The following is a 17,257-nucleotide window of genomic DNA, read 5'->3' as shown; positions in this document are numbered from 1 at the left end:
CATGTTTACGGTATTTATTAGGTTCATCATATTTTCAATGTTATTTTGATCCCTTTATTAGATTTTACCAGTTTCATTTTACACTACTCAACATTTTAGAACATTTTACAACTGCACCTTTCATAGCCACGTATCAGGATATATTTGTATCTCTGAGCAAGAAAATGGTTTTTGACATTAGTTATTGCTTGTCATTATGATTGACACACTTTCTGTAAGCAAATCATTTACTGCTTCATTTATCTGTGATGCATTTCTTGGAATAAACCTTCTTGATGCAGCATTAATGGCATTTTCCACTGGTGGGCTTGTCATATGACGAGCAAAAATCTTTGTTTTGTTATGGCGGAATGAACACTGGTGATGTTTCTTTACCAGCAGTCTCTTTACCGCAAGGATTGTTGGTCAGCTCTTGGACAAACAGTGTGGAAATCTTACTTCATTCACAAGGTTCGCAATGAAGAATTTTCAAGAGATTTTTAAAAAATTATACGTTCAAAATAAAATCCAGGTGTTTATAGCTGTAAAACCCAGTACATTGAAAAAGATATGAACAGGGCATTGTCCTGATACTAACTGAAACATGTAAAAGTGGCTCATTTGGTCAAGAAAGTTTTAAAATATCACATTTACTGGATGCTTTCTGCTGCTGTCAATTTATGAAAGATACTCAAATGAAAACGGTAAACAGCAAGAGAACTTTAGCCATTCATGAATATTTTTGATGGAAAGCATTCTCCACTTGTGTCTTTGCTAACTAGTGGACATTCTTGGCAATTTGATCATATGGTACCAGCAATAGATGTCCCATTTGTTAGCAGGGTCTGAAAGTTCTTGTGACATTAAAAAACTTGTCAGTAGTGACATTTCTCCCTTTAAAAAGAAAGGATCCATGAGCTCCAAAACCACATACATGCCAAGTTGCATACTTCTCTCCCATTCTTCACCTTTTCTCAAGTACATAAAACCATTCAGTATTTGGTTTCAGTATCTACAGCCAACCAGAATTTCAATACAAATTAATCTGGCTTATTTGCCATGTAATGGATGATCTTACAACATAACTTATATGGTAAGTGTTGTTCATCAATTGTAATGTCTTCACTGGCTGTAAAGCACAGCTGAATGTTGTTGCTGATAAGCCAAGATGATCACGTTGTTTTACCTGTCAAACCTGAGGAACCTCAAAATTTCCTTGAAGCGGTGACATGACATGGTTTCAGCAAATACTGGAGGTCCCCATTCTTTTGACGTGTCATCTGCATCTGATGGAAGAACAATACATGACTCCCCTTGGGTACCCTAAAGCAATAAAAGCTTCAAGTTCTACCAAAGGAACATCCCATGAATCTGACTCCAATTGTCTGTGAGCTGCTTCAATGGTCACTTTTGAATATGCTTCAGGATGGTTTCTGAAAACAACAGATGCCATGATGAAGTCCCATTCCCCCCAGTATGGCTCCTTGCATATGAAATAGGTCTCTTCTTGTCCTTCATGACATTCTGTGCACTGAATCTATATTTTACAGTACCTCCTTGATTTAGTATTTTCCCCTTGGATCCATCATAAACACAAAGATTGGCTGTTGAAGGAGCACAATGCTGATTATCAGTTGCCAGGTAAGAACTGGCACCGTCAGAACTCATTTCTTCCTCTGAAGACCTTCTGATGTATTCCTTGTTTCCAACGGGAACCACAAATTCTGGATCACTGGAATTATCACCAAGTTCCTCAAGAATGCAAGGCATTCATCAATATTCGGACACCTGTGCCTACACATTCAACAAATTCTCATCCAACTAACTGAAGTTCTGCACCATCCACTGAAACACGTAACAATACATGTTTGAATTTGAAACACGTATCACACCATATGTGAGGAAAAGAAACTGAGAAAAATCAATCATAATTTTAAATAATGACCGTCCGATTAAGCTCATAACAAAAGATGATGAATATGAAACATGTGACATGGCGTACATTTTGACCGCTCTTGTCTTTCTTGGTAAAACATTGATTTATCCTGTTGCAATGAAGCCTTCAAAAGATTTTGTGCACTTGGCAAACACAGAAACTTGAGAAAATTCATAAAATTTCAATGGGCTGGGCTTACCCATTTAAGATCAATCATATCTAGAAATAATTCTGTGGTCAAAATGACTGCTCCCATTGTTCTAGTGTTAATTAGAGGAGAGACTATTAATACTTTATATTTGGCTGGTTAAATTTTACTCTCATTTTCAACTATAATTCCATTCCATTTCTAGGTTCCAAGTGTTAGTCAAAGGATGAAAATGATATTAACAGTTTCATTTGTAACAGTATGCTAGGAAAAGTATTGTCCTGCTAGTTTTCTTAAAGTCACACTAACATATTGAAGGTTTTGGCAATGCCAGGATGAGAAAGTGATAGGATTGGAATGGTAGAGACCATGGCCTGACATTTGCCTGGTATGAAAAAGGGAACTGAACGAAATGAATCTAAGGCAGCAATTTCATTTCTTGCTTTTTTTTTTGCTGGCTAAGTTATTACCAGCCGACCGACCAACTGAAGAGTGGGCTAGAGTTAAAATCAGGCTACAGTGAATTTTACAAGGCTTTTACATTCTATTTGTTCAAATTTAACTATATCACATTAAGAAACAGGCTCTATTTGAAGCACAGAATAGCATTAGTAGTTTCTATATTCAATAACAATGTATATAATGATATTCATTTAATTTCAAATTCTTGATACAAATGACATGCAATTAATAGAAGCCTTCGTTCAAAATCAATCCTACAGATTACAACAAACTAAAACAACAAATAATACAAAGAAAGACTGTTACATTTTTACTACAAGTTTACTCTGTCTACTGATAAAGGAGTAATGTTTTAACTCGTTTAACTCTACTGCATTACATAATGGAAGTTTCTGGAATGTTATATAATACAGGTCTTTATTTAGGTTTGAGTAATCTTTGAGGCATTTCTAATTTTGCTGGAGAGTTCAAATAGAAATTGTGCTGGAGCACAAACAATGAGGAGCAGCAGTAGAAGGTCCAGGTGAGCAGACGGAGACCTTGTATGAATTAAATCCAGCCATTATTATTATGATGCCCAATGTACTATAGATCGCTAGACTTGCATTCAAATCCCAAGGTTGTCTAACATCTTTGCCATATGAGTTGTTGATGTTACAGCTTCTTTTAGGTGGTTGGCACAATCACAATTGCCATGAATTTCAGTGAGTGATGTTTGTATAATTTTGTCTGAGTAGGATTCAGAGTGTTATAATTAATTGTAATTATTTGGGTCTAAAAATGAGTTAAGTGTATCTTGGGAGAAACAAACCTCAGGATAGCCGCTACTAGGATCAGGATTCAAATTTAATATCTCCATATAATGTAACTAGCTTCTCAGGCCTGATGACATCACTGTCCAAGCAAAGAGACTGGGTTATCACATCTCTATTATGAATTGTTATGAGTATAAGAGATTATGACTAATGTTTTCGTTCATGGCTACTAACTGGTTTTACTCCTTCATAAAGAAGAATAACCTGAGGCAAACAGCAAAATCATAGAACATATTTTCCATTGTTTGATTATTGTAAACTAGAAACGAAGCTTGGTGAAAAGGAAAGAGTAAGTGAAAGTAAACCTCCTTTCTAGAGAGCTCAATGAAATACTCTGTCTCTGCATATTGTAAGTTTTGCAAAATCACTTTAAAAGTACCTCAAGGGAATATGGAAACCAAATTGAAGTAGTTTAGTTCCCAGCCAGGACATATTTTACAGCCAACCTGTGTGTATACAAGTACATTGTGGCTCTTAAAACACCTACACCAGGAAGATGCTTGGCTAGTACCCAATTATGTCAAAAACAGATCAGATGTAAGGCTTTTCAGACGTTTGCTCTATTAACCAGCATTTCGTCTTAGGTCTGAAAACTTGGAAATGTTTCTAAATCCCAGCCCCAAAATGTGACTGTTACACCACATTCAAATATAAGTGTTATGAGTGAAAGAGTTTAAGACTAATGTTTTCGTTCATGGCTACTGACAGGTTTTACTCCTTCATGAAGAAGATTAAACCGAGGCAAAGCCATCTGGCAAAAGACTAACACATCAAAATATAGGTAAAATACTGCCTTCCAGATGTGTTTTAGAGATCAATCATAGTGAAACAGTTCATAATGTATTACTGTCTGGCAGTAGATAGTGTGTATGATTCATCTTAATTTATCTGAAGAAATTCATATAGAGTCAATAAACCACACTGATGACCGAATTATCCTTGACATCAGAAGGAAACAACATCTCTGTGAATGGCAGGAAGTAGTGCAAATGAGTATTTGGAGTCCCTCACTGGCCATGGGCATGTAACTTGGTATGCTGAAATTGAGATTTTAAATACTATATGCAAATACTTCCATGTTTATTCGAGAGACTGACAATCAAAAATGACTTCATTTTAAAAGTGGTATTTTTCTGTTAGTCTCAAAGAAATAACTCAAAATATACAAGTTTATGTTGGCGAGCAAATTTCTGTAGCTAAGGAGTAAGAATAGTATCAGGATTGCTAACATTAAGAAAACTGAGATTGAAGGAAAAAGCACAGATACTGTTTGCACAAGAAGGCCAACAAAGACACTGCTTAAATTTCCAAAGCTTACAAAAGGAAAGCTAAGCATGAATTGGCTAAACTAACATGAGCAAGTAGAAATCACTGTTTGCTACAAATATCTCAGATACAAAGACACCTTTATTAATGAGAAGGAAGGGTGGGGGCTGTCCTCACCGGTCCCTGATCAAGCTCATCAAGTGACTCCAGTCGGGCGATTGGTGCAACGGGGGCCTCACGAAACTCCCACGAGCCAGCGTCATCACTAGCAGTGCACCTGGTGTCGGGGTGAACTGACCAAGCATCTTCACTCTCTGTTTCACCTCGTGAATGCTGCCAGCTCGGTGATGAAGCTGGTTGTACCTGCTGAAATAAGAATACATTGAAAAGGTTGCCTTCTAATGTGTGGTCAGTCATGATAGACTCTCTCACAATACAGCCCTGTGCAAACTGGTGTGCCCTCTTCATCTTCATAACCTGCAGTTGGAGATACATCCTTTTGGTGACAAGACATTAAATACCAACTTTTTTTTATTTACCTAGACTTCTCAAACAGTTTGGTTTCCCAACTACATTATAATTTGAACAATGAAACTGTGGTTAAGTAAGACAAGAAAAGTGAAAGCAACAGTTTAACAAGAATGGGACAATTATACAATATCAATACAATTATACAATTATACAATACATTTTGCCAGTAGCTTTAACACTAAACATTTATGAGGAAAAGGATATCAAACATGGAAGTTCAGAATGCACAATATTCTTAAAAGAGACTACAAGTGAATAAAGCATAGGCTGTACAAAAAAAAATAAGAGCACTTTTCTTACATTTATGACTGTGTCTTATGCACTAAAATAATGTGTCAGCTTTTTCTGTTTTACATTTGTATAGTGTTTGCACGCAGTATGATCACGAAGACATTTTACTAACATCAGTTCTGCCAGCGTGGTTTCAGTCTGGGATTATAAACAGTCCATCAGTTTGTCCAGCTTCACTGTTGCATCTTCATGAGTCACTGTTTCTTCTGTTGGAGCGCCGGTTTCATTTTCGAATTCACCATCACTCTCGTCATTACCTGCTGAGGAACAAGAGGCAATAAGTTCTTCATCTGTCATTATGCCGTAGCCTGAATTACAGTAATTTTTCATCTGGTCATTTACGTCATTCACATCTACATCTGAGCATCCAAGAATGTGTGTAAATGTGTCAAGGAACTCAGAAGAGTCCCCGGTTTCCCATTCTCAATTCCAGGTGAATGCCGGGATGGTACCTTTGGCAGACTGCAGCCAACTTACTTCCAAATCCTGTCCTTAACTATCCTTGGCAGAAAATACATTCAAGAAGAATCTATGCCGTACAATAAATACTGTACAAGTAAAAATAAATTTTTGTTGTTTTCAATCCGGATAAACTGGAAATCCGGATTAATGAGGGCCGGATAAAAGAGCTTCTTGTGTATGTTTAGGATCATTGTCATGCTGATAGAACCACTCAATAGGCATGTTTTGTATAGCATACAGTACCATATGTTTTTAAATGATCCTGCCATATACAAATTGATCCATGATGCCTTTAATTTTTACCAGTCGACAAACTCCAGTTCTAGAAATTCAGCTCCAAGCCATTACATGACCACCATGTTTTCCTGTGTGTTTTTGGTACTGTACATGATTACATGGGTTAACTGAATATCTGACAATGGAATTTCCATCCGAATTATACATACTGAATTTATCCTCATTGTTCCACAGTACTTTACTCCATTCTTTGTTCGTTCAGGCACCATATTTCTTAGCAAAGGCAAGTTGGGCCTTCATGTTCTTTGCTGAAATCAAGGGATTCTTGCTTGATTTTTGGCCCATTAAATCTTGATGCTTAAGGTACCATTTGTTGATAGTAGTTTGCCAAGTTTGATCTTATAATTGCCTTTTAAATTATTCTGTACAGCTACTGCCATCGTACGAGGATCGGCAACACATTGCCTATGAATCAGTCTCTCAACAGCAGGGTTAACAATTCTAGAGCGACCAGATCTAGGCTTATTTAAAAGTGTTTCACCATTGTTGTAGACTCTGTTCCAAACATTTACAATTTGTTTAGAAAGGCCAAAGTATTTTGTAATTTGTGCTTGATTATTGTGTCTCATCAAAGCACAATCACTGCTTGCCTAAGATCGAATGAATACTCTTTCCTTTCCTCAATTGTAATATCTGTTTGGGTGAAAGAAGAACTGGAAATCAGACGTAAGTAAATCGTTGTTATAAGTAAAATCTCATATGTCAAAATACTTATGGTCTCCACATAAACAGCTGGTCCCACTTTACTGCTAGTTTCGAAACAAACAACACTGAACTCTCTACTCAGACACAAGCAGGTAAAGTAACGAACCAGTGTCCTGTTTGTTTTGCATCATGCATATCGTTTACACTATCTGTGGTCGAAAATATGAATGTCAAATACTTATGGCTGGTACTGTAACTGAGTCAACACTGAAAAAGAATGGTTTCCTTCTTAATAAATTATCCATACAGTCACGCAAATTACAGAGGGATTCTGCTGCAAATTATGTATCTGAAGCATCCCATACAATACAGGAGATTAAAACTTATTTTAGCCTTGGAGATCCCAGTAAGAATTCTTAGATATGTATCTGGTTTGGAATTGAGTATACAACACTTTACTGGCACCAGGGACTATTTGTTTCTTTTCCTTTTTACTGTCTGTTTAAATTTGCTCTCAAGTAGGATTTGGAAGTGTTGGGATGGGAGAGGGCTAGGAATTGGAAGACAGTATATTGTTAAGGTACAACGCAAGTATTTGCTTGGTGTAAAAATTAAAAACTATGGAAAATCATCTTCAGGTCAGCTGACAGTGTTGTTTTAACTCACCATCTCCCAAATACCAGCTTATGATAGGGGCTCCTGCTTGCTCTTAACTGTTAAGTTAGTACCCAAGGGTATGAATTATGAGTATCTTTTCAATGGTTCAAAGTACAAGTAACATCCGTTTCATTATCAGCAGCAGGTGAGAAAGGTGAGCATTAAGAGAACAAGGAAAATTCAGAAATTGTCTCTAACTGAGGGGCTTATTTCCAAAGAGATGTAACTTCACATTTTCCAATTTCAAGCTGAATGTGCAAATGTATTACTACAGGTATGATGTGGAAATGTATTTATCTCCCAAGTGGTTAAAATGGCATCTAAAAGTTGTATGTTTTCCAATGTGATGCAACTTTGCTGTTTTTACTTCCAAAGTAATGCAGATCCACACCACCAACAGCCCAGTGCAGAAAAATAAGGAAAAATTGAGAAGATGTGCAAGTGTTGGTTGGTAGCTGGCAATCAAGTGTAATCATAAATTTAAGTGGTGTCAGACTTAGGGTCTCTGAAAGGTTTCATCTGCTCTTTTATAAACTCGAAAGCAAAGTAGAACAAGACAATTTCATATCGAATGCTATTGTAGTTCAATCTGTTACGAGAAAGCATGCAACATAAGATAGGCCAGAATTTTTCTGTTACTTACAGTGTGCAAACATGTAATCGCATCAATGTTAGTATGCTGCAAAACATTTTGTAGCATTCTGCAGATTGACACTAGGTGACTGCAATGCCTTGCTGCCTTTCATTATTCAAATAGCAGTGGAAGAGGAGAACGGAACGGTGGAAAATGCATAAGACAGCAGAAGGGGCAAATCAAAGGACTGGTCTATAAACATATTGAGGGTTCCAAGTGCATCTCCAGACATTACGCCATTAAAGATGTAAGTAATTTGAAGCAATTTACTCAGTTATTGTTTAGAATATTTCTATTTGCAGAGAGTGTGCAATATAATTATCATACATGCATCGTTGTACATGGGTTTTATCATTTTGTTTTCAAACTTACTGCAGGAAGTACTTGCCCTCGGAGCTTAATATTCAAATAACGTGGAAGATATTTCATGATCAATTTGGAAACAATCACCCTCATGCTAACAACAAGGGCTACAAGTATCAATATTGCTGCAAGATCTTCACCACAAAGTACTGTATAATCTTGCTTTCTGTACTCAGTGGTTTGATATATGTGGTTAACTGTGAAGAATGCAGCCAGCACCTGAAGTACGAAATGGATAAAAAGGAAAAGAGAAGTAGACTATAATATGTGAACTAAGTGTGCATGAACAGAGGGCAAGGAAATTCTACCAGTTAATGACATAACGAAAATTACCAGTAAACTAGCCAGCCCATTAAATGCCCATTAAAACAAACCCTAAATAACTTCCAAACTTACTCAAAACATAATAATGATAATGATGATGATGATGATAATAATAATAATAATAATAATAATAATAATAATAATAATAATATAGCTAAAAGTATGGATTAATATGGCCTTTGACCTCAACAGAACATGACATAACGGAATGTTAACGGAAAACTAGCCAAGTGATCTCACTTCAAAAGCACTTTGTGTATTCTCTGCCTGATTGAGAGAGAGAGAGAGAGAGAGGACATTCCTTAAGCACTCCATTAAGATAATTTCTGACTTTCAGTGTTAAAGGGTGTTAACAGAATTGAAATATAATGGTGTTACATGTTTAATTTCCATCTATATATATAGGTTAGAAAATGTGTGATTTTATAGAATCTGATGTTTTTCTTACAAGAACAAGACATGTCATTTGAATTTACATTTTTTTCCATATATAATCAGTTGTTGAATGTTCTCTTTTTCAGGTATTTCCTAAGAATAATATTTTATCATAAATTAGTTTTCACACACTGAAGAGCACAACAGTTATAGACAACCAGTTAATGCATGAACTGTTGTGCTGTGATACTGCATGCTTTGTTTTTTATAAGATGTAAAACCAACCTTTGCTTCGCACCTCATTGGGCGAAGCATTTTATGCTCGCCAGGTGTGGCAATATTATTCAAGTGCAGTGAAGCATTATGGTGCAAAGTCAAAACAGGTTTGGAATGACGTTACCTTTTATACATGGTTTGAAAATGATGCCAAAAGGGGTAGCTCAGAAGTTTCTAGTGCATATTTTCATTATTCGCTATAATTTTGCATTGAAAATCCATCAGTGAAATTTATCATTTTTTTCTGTGATTGATGCAGTGCCCAAAATAAAAATTACACTATCCTAGCTATGTAGAGCAAACTTTTAAATGAATACCGCAAGACATTTACTATCACGTACCGGTTGCATGGTCATACTTGCCCGTTGATCACAGTTTTGAAAGAGTGGAAAAACATATTAGGAAAACTGAGCTACTTCTCTTACCAGCTGAATATCAGGCAATTTTTCCAAGGGTCAGTCAGATGTTTGTTTTCAGTCAGGACTGGCATATTTACAAGTGGAAATCTGCCACTGACATGCACATGAAACCTAAGCATGATTTCAAAATATCTGAAATGAATGTAATTCAAATTAAGTCAAATTCTGACAATTATAAGCTGTTGTACTCAGATATTATTGAGATGTGCAAACATATCCTGCTCAAGAGATGTAGGAAATGGTTATTTCTTGAAGTGCAACAAATACCATTGGGCAATATACTGAAAGAAGACAAAGTCAAAGATGTTAAGAACCTCTTTGATAATTTAGGTGTAATGAAGGACATCCTGCCATAGCATTTTTTGTGCTAGAGTGCTTTCTTCTACTTCAATTTCTGAATATTGAAAATCACAAAGAAAATATTTTTGTTTTTTGTTTTTAGAAATTGCTTTACGTCGCACGGACACAGATAGGACTTATGGTGACAATGGGATAGAAAAGGCCTAGGAGAGGGAAGGAAGCGACCGTGGCCTTAAGTATTTGCCTGGTGTGGAAATGGGAAACCACTGAAAACCATCTTCAGTGCTGCTGACAGTAGCAGTGAAACCCACTACAGTATCTCCCAGATGCAAGCTCACAGCTGCATGCCCAAAACCGCACGACCAACTTGCCCAGTACAAAGAAAATAATTATGTCCTTCAACTCAAATACAATAATGATTTTTGATTTTTAATTATTTTGTGAGTTGAATATGTGAAGTGTATAGGGTTGCCAGACATCCCGGGTTTTACGAGACAGTACCGTATTCGTGTTATACGTCCCGCGTCCTGGACAGTCACTATCTGGGATGGCAATTGTCCCGTATTTTTAACCTCGAGAGAAATACGCCAGTGTATCCACCTCTGATAAGTACTAAGAGATTTTATTCTTTCTTTCAAAGAGGATCTTCACTCCTTGGTTTCCTTATCTGGTGTGAGTTCATAGATTTTAAATTGTTTTTTAAAATTTTATGGTTTGGGCAGTTCTTGGGTTGTCCATCCTGGTGAATAAGATGTGTAATAGAGGACAGCTACCTGAGGTAGTCTGAGTCCACCACATATTCGCGTGAAATTATCAGCTGTGAGAAATATTCTGTTCTGTTGACTTGGTTAGGTCTGAGCTGTTCATTTCTGTACATTTTTCTTCAATGTCATGCAGAGATTTTTATGAAATTGCTAAGAATGACAAAAACTGTTAACAGCACTTCAAGAGAAATGAAAATATATTGAAATTGAAAGAACTGGTATGAATAATCAAATAAACTAAGTTATTTCCCTATTTGTTTTATGTCGCACCGACAGAGGCAGGTCTTACAGTGACGATGGGATAGAAAAGGGTTAGGATTGGAATTGACCGCGGCCTTAAGAGAAGCTACAGCCCCAGCATTTGCCTAGTATAAAATGGGAAATCATGGAAAACCATCTTTAGGGCTGCTGACAGTGGGGTTTGAAGTAGTGGAGTGCATTGTTCGAACATGAGATGGATAACCAAGATGAAGCAACATATACCTTGCTGCATATGCAACCGCCATCACGCGTGAGTGGAGCGTGTAATCTAAAATGACAAAGTTTGCTGCAATTTGTTTGAGAGGACATGTTCGAAGCAAAGTTTGCTAACTAGGGAGGATGCACCTTGTTTTGCTGACGTTGCAGCCAATGTGGTTCATCCAGATGTGAATAAGCTCTTGTTTACATAGAGCAAAGGCCGAGAATTCGGAGGTGAAAAAGGATGATAGAATGGTTGAGTTAGCCACAGTTTTATGGGGGTGAAGCTGATTCTTGCCCATGGTGCCCCTGCATAGGTACCTGGATTAAAACTCCAGTACTGAACTGAACGTCAGCACTCCAGAAGTATCTACCAGTCAATATGACCCAATCGCTATATCTGTAAATATTGAGGGTTTATCTCCACCTAAAGAAGAAATGTTATATCAGCTTTGTCAAACATACAAATGTGATATATTATGCCTTCAGGAAACTCACAGGGATAAGCAACTACGGCGACCAAAAATAGCGGGTATTAGACTTGTGGCCGAGATTCCCCACAGACAGTATGGCTGTGCTGTTTTTGCCAAACCAAATTTACAAATTTTGTCTGTTGCGGCCACCACTGAAAATCAAATTGAGATAATAACTGTGGAACTCAGTAACTGCACTGTTTCGGGTGTCTACAAACCACCAAATGTAGATTTCTCCTTCAAACTTCCAGATAACTACTACAAGCAAAAGACAAACTTTGTGGTTGGGGACTTCAGCAGCCATAACAGTGCATGGGGATATACAGATGATGATAATAACAGAGAAGCTGTGTTAGAATGGGCTGATGATTTCCAATTACAACTTGTTCATGACCCCAAACTACCTCCATCCTTCAACAGCAGTAGATGGCGACAAGGCTTCAACCCAGACCTGATATTTGTGAGTGAACACATGGCACAGCAATGTGTGAAATCAATGTGCAATCCCATTCCAAATACCCAGCATCAGCCCATAATGTGTCAACTTTCCTCAGCAATTCAACCAATAAAGGTTCCGCTTCAAAGAAGATATAATTTCAAAAAAGCAGACTGGCAGAAGTTCAGCTCAACTCTTGATAAAATAATATCAGATATCCACCCAACACCAGAGTTTTATGATCAGTTTGTTGAAGCTGTGAAGGAAGCTACCGGCGTTTCTATACCATGAGGATGCAGAGTTAACTGTATACAAGGTCTAACTTCAGACACAGCTGCCCAAATGAACACATATATTTCACTGTTTCACTAAGTAAAGATACTATCTCAGCTGGAAGGAAACTGCTTTCCTCAGTTGCAGAGGCAAAGAAAGACACCGAAGCAGATGGAGAAATCAAGGGAATGTACTACCTCAAGGCAGTGTACTGGCTCCTATTCTTTTCAACATCTACACTAATGACCAGCCATTACCAGAAAATACTAAAAGGTTTATCTATGCCAATGACCTTGCACTTGCCGCTCAAACTGATACCTTTGATGAAGCAGAGATCTCTTTAACTGCTGCGTTAGGTACCTATTATGAGAAAATCCAACTCAAACCAAATCCAGCTAAGACTCAAATCTGTGCGTTCCATCTGCGGCATTCACAGGCCTTTCAGAAACTGAAAGTACTCTGGAAAGGGAACTTACTGAACACTGCTTTACACCAAAGTACCTGGGAGTTATGCTGGATCACACATTAACAAATAAGAAACATTGCCACAATTTAAAACAAAAGATAGCTACTAGAAACAACATTCTACGAAAATTATCAGGAACAAGTTGGGGAGCACAACCACAAATAATTAGAACATCAGCTCCAGCTCTATGTTACTCTGCTGGAGAATATGCCTCCCCGGTTTGGCACAGGTCAGCTCATACGAAGCAGGTTGAGATCGCTCTAAACAAAAGCTGCAGGATCATTACTGGATGTTTGAAACCTACACCCATTGAGAAAGTCCAACTTTTAGCTGGTATTGCTCCCGGTGAGATTCGTAGAGAGGTAGCAGCTAACAAAGAAAGGGTCCAATCATCATCTTCAGAAGCACACCCCCTCTATGGATACCACCCAGCCACACAGAGGCTAAAATCTAGAAAAAGGTTTCACCGCACATCAGTTAACCTTGAGGGGAAAGCAGAGAATGCTAGGGTCAAAATGTGGAAAGAAAGAATCATCCACCTTTCCAACTGGATAGAGCCGAAGGAAAGTCTTCCATGTGGACATCAGGAGAAGTGGACAGTAGGGAAAGCCCTTAACAGACTCCACACAGAAGTTGGCAGAACAAAAGTAAATGTGCGGAAGTGGGGTTTCTCAAGTGATTCATCACTTTGTGATTGCGGAGAGCAACAGACAATCCAACATCTATGTCAGTGTGTTTTATGTCCCTCAAAGCATTTGATAGGGTGGATCATGGGAGACTACTGGCAAAAATGAGTGCAATTGGACTAGACAAAAGAGTGACTGAATGGGTTGCTATATTTCTAAAATATAGATCTCAGAGAGTTAGAGTAGGTGAAGCTTTGTCTGACCCTGTAATAGTTGAGAGGGGAGTTCCTCAGGGCAGTGTTATCGGACCTTTATGTTTTCTTATATATATATAAATGATATGAGTAAAGGAGTGGAATCAGAGGTAAGGCTTTTTGCGGATGATGTTATTCTCTATAGAGTGATAAATAAGTTACAAGATTGTGAGCAACTGCAACGTGACCTCGAAAATGTTGTGAGATGGACATCAGACAATGGTATGTTGATAAACGGGGTTAAAAGTCAGGTTGTGAGTTTCACAAATAGGAAAAGTCCTCTCAGTTTTAATTACTGCGTTGATGGGGTGAAAGTTCCTTTTGGGGATCATTGTAAGTATCTAGGTGTTAATATAAGGAAAGATCTTCATTGGGGTAATCACATAAATGGGATTGTAAATAAAGGGTACCGATCTCTGCACATGGTTATGAGGGTGTTTAGGGGTTGTAGCAAGGATGTAAAGGAGAGTGCATATAAGTCTCTGGTAAGACCCCAACTAGAGTATGGTTCCAGTGTATGGGACCCTCACCAGGATTACCTGATTCAAGAACTGGAAAAAATCTAAAGAAAAGCAGCTCGATTTGTTCTGGGTGATTTCCGACAAAAGAGTAGCGTCACAAAAATGTTGCAATGTTTGGGTTGGGAAGAATTGAGAGAAAGAAGACGAGCTACTCGACTAAGTGGTATGTTCTGAGCTGTCAGCGGAGAGATGGCGTGGAATGACATTAGTAGACGAATAAGTTTGAATGGCGTTTATAAAAGTAGGAAAGATCACAATATGAAGATAAAGTTGGAATTCAAGAGGAGAAACTGGGAATAACTTACCAAGGGAGATGTTCAATAAATTTCCAATTTCTTTGAAATCATTTTGGAAAAGGCTAGGAAAGCAACAGATAGGGAATCTGCCACCTGGGCGACTGCCCCAAATGCAGATCAGTATTGATTGAGTTGATTGAGTTGAGTATAATGTGCACTATGGAGGACTTGATTGCAGCCTCCTCCAAAGCTATTGACGTCGCCCAATACTGATCAAGAATTATCTAGCTCTTGAACTGTTGCTTTATCTGTGACTGTATAATAGACCTGTATATTTGTATAGTAGGAATGTAGATATCATGTTTTTTTAAATATCTGTAAGTAAGGTTGATACTTCTGACACGAATAAAGAAAGAAAGCCACAGTTTTGAGCTGAAGTTCACCATGCCACGTGAATCGACGGACAGCGTTATGGCTGAAATTCAAAGCAGTCAATATAAACTAATTACGAGATATGGGCTCAGTTATGATGTTCGGAAGAAATTCCTGCTTGTGGTCACTGCAAACAATTAGCAGACAAGGCATGTTTACTGTGACTCGTGCAATGCACTGTTAACATACAAATTTGGTACAACTCATTTAGAAAAAAAAAACATGTTTGCAAATTTAATGCTGACTCTTCTCACCAAGTATTGCCCGGGAATATACAGCAAATCATAACTAGTGCGAGTGTTTTCATGTGTCAAAGATATCCGACTGTTTAACACTGTTGCCGAAGAAGGTTTTAAAGAATTAGGGCAAGAACTAATTAATATCAGTGCTTTTTTTGGCAAAGTAGATATTGTTGATGTGTTAGCACACCCTTCCACCATTAGTAGAAACTTCCAAGCAAAGGCAGATGAAATACGAAGTTAAGTAGGCTAATGCCTTTGATTATTTCTGCCATACACAACAAATGTTGGCTTGGCTACATATGATTTGTGGACTGACCAGATCCATTATCTGACTCTGACTATGTATAGACAGAGAGTAGAAGCTATTCATTAATGTGCTTTTTACTACAAAATTTCCAGCTACAAAGAAAACAAGTAAAAGTATAATTGAGGAAGTTTACGAGTTAAACATTCCTCAGTGTGATTATAAAGACAGAACCTTGATTTTACTTCCAGGAAATCCGTAAGATAAAGATCAGAGCTCATAAGCTCTTAAGTGAAAAGGCACAAGTCTCAACTGTACAAAAAATAGCTACATTACTATGGCCTCCATTTTGCCACCTGAAAATGTTAGATGAAGATGAAAGGAAGGCCGTAATGGACGAAGTAAGACGCATCTGTATAACAGATCTGTATATCAAGTTTGTAATATAATTTGTGTCCACGTCTGTGTTGTAGTGGTTAGTGTGATTAGCTGCCACCCTGGAGGCCTGGGTTCAAATCCCGGCTTTGCTACGAATGGTTTACGCATTACAGAACACATTTCTTCAAAGTAGATCTCAACACAATTTCAAGACAAAGCGTCCCAACAATTCACAGTGAGAGGGAGGTAGGGGGTATGGATATGTACAACAGAGTTCTCACATGTCGCCTTAGGAGGTGGTAGGGGTGGAAGGCTTTGAGGTGAAATTGTTCCTTGTTAGTTCTGATGGAAATTCCCCAAGCGCTATCTTCTTATTGTTAGTGGGGTAACCAGATTTTCAGAAACAAGAAAATATTTGGCAGTTCAGTGGGCGGGTAAAGTGTGTTAACTCCTGATATGCTGATTTTTTAATAAATTCATTTTTAAGTTTGAAGAGTTCTCTAAAATCACCAATATAGATATATAAATACTTCTCTTTTTGTAGTTTAGTGGTGCTTGTTGCATATTTCCATACACATAATGAAAGCTTGGGACGGGCTGTTCATTTTATGCTGAGACATCGACTTGGTCTGCGAAGACGAACCACACTTGCTCAGCGTCTACCGCATGATTACACAGAGAAAGTAATTGAATTTCATAAGTTTGTCATCAAACTTACAAGAGAGTATTATTATTTTCTGTTTCTCAGATTGGACATATGGATGAAACTTCTGTTTATTTTGATATGTCATAAAGTAGGACAGTACATATGAAGAGTGCATCCAAAATATTAATTAAAACAACAGGTGCAGAGACATTACGATATACAGTCATATTTGCTAGTTATGTCAGACATTAGAAAGCTATCACTCTTAATCATTTTCAAAATTGAAGTTCTGCTGAAGTGCAATCTTCCAGCTGGCATTGTTGTTTCAGTGCAGGAACAAGGATGGCTGTCAGCTGATGTAATGAAAGACTGGCTGAAAGTTGTGTGGGATCGATGTGCTGGAGCTTTACTTCAAAATAAAAATTCATGCTTGTTCTGCAATTTTCATGGCCATTTAGCAGAGCACGTTAAAAATGAGATGTCCCACCTCAGCACAGTTCCCATCATAATACCAGCCGGGCTAACATCAATTTTACAACTGCTAGACCATTCAAAGACTATCTCCACCATTTTCTATGGGGAATGGATGCCGTCTGGTTCCTTTGAATTGACAAAAAGGGGTAGCAT

General features: G+C 37.7%; 1 protein-coding gene across 1 annotated transcript in view; it reads right to left on the bottom strand.

Annotated features, from left to right (window-relative positions):
- sei (seizure) overlaps window positions 1–17,257 on the bottom strand; it is a 520,652-nt gene that overhangs the window by 24,454 nt on the left and 478,941 nt on the right. The window contains exon 20 of the mRNA XM_068225985.1: window positions 4,784–4,969. Within this exon, the coding sequence (XP_068082086.1) occupies window positions 4,784–4,969 (186 nt within the window). The remainder of the gene's footprint in view (window positions 1–4,783; window positions 4,970–17,257) is intronic.

Source organism: Anabrus simplex, chromosome 2 (assembly GCF_040414725.1).
Source record: "Anabrus simplex isolate iqAnaSimp1 chromosome 2, ASM4041472v1, whole genome shotgun sequence".
Lineage (NCBI taxonomy): Eukaryota > Metazoa > Arthropoda > Insecta > Orthoptera > Tettigoniidae > Anabrus > Anabrus simplex.
Note: the sequence above shows the minus strand (reverse complement) of the source record. Positions and strands in the feature narration are given on the sequence as shown.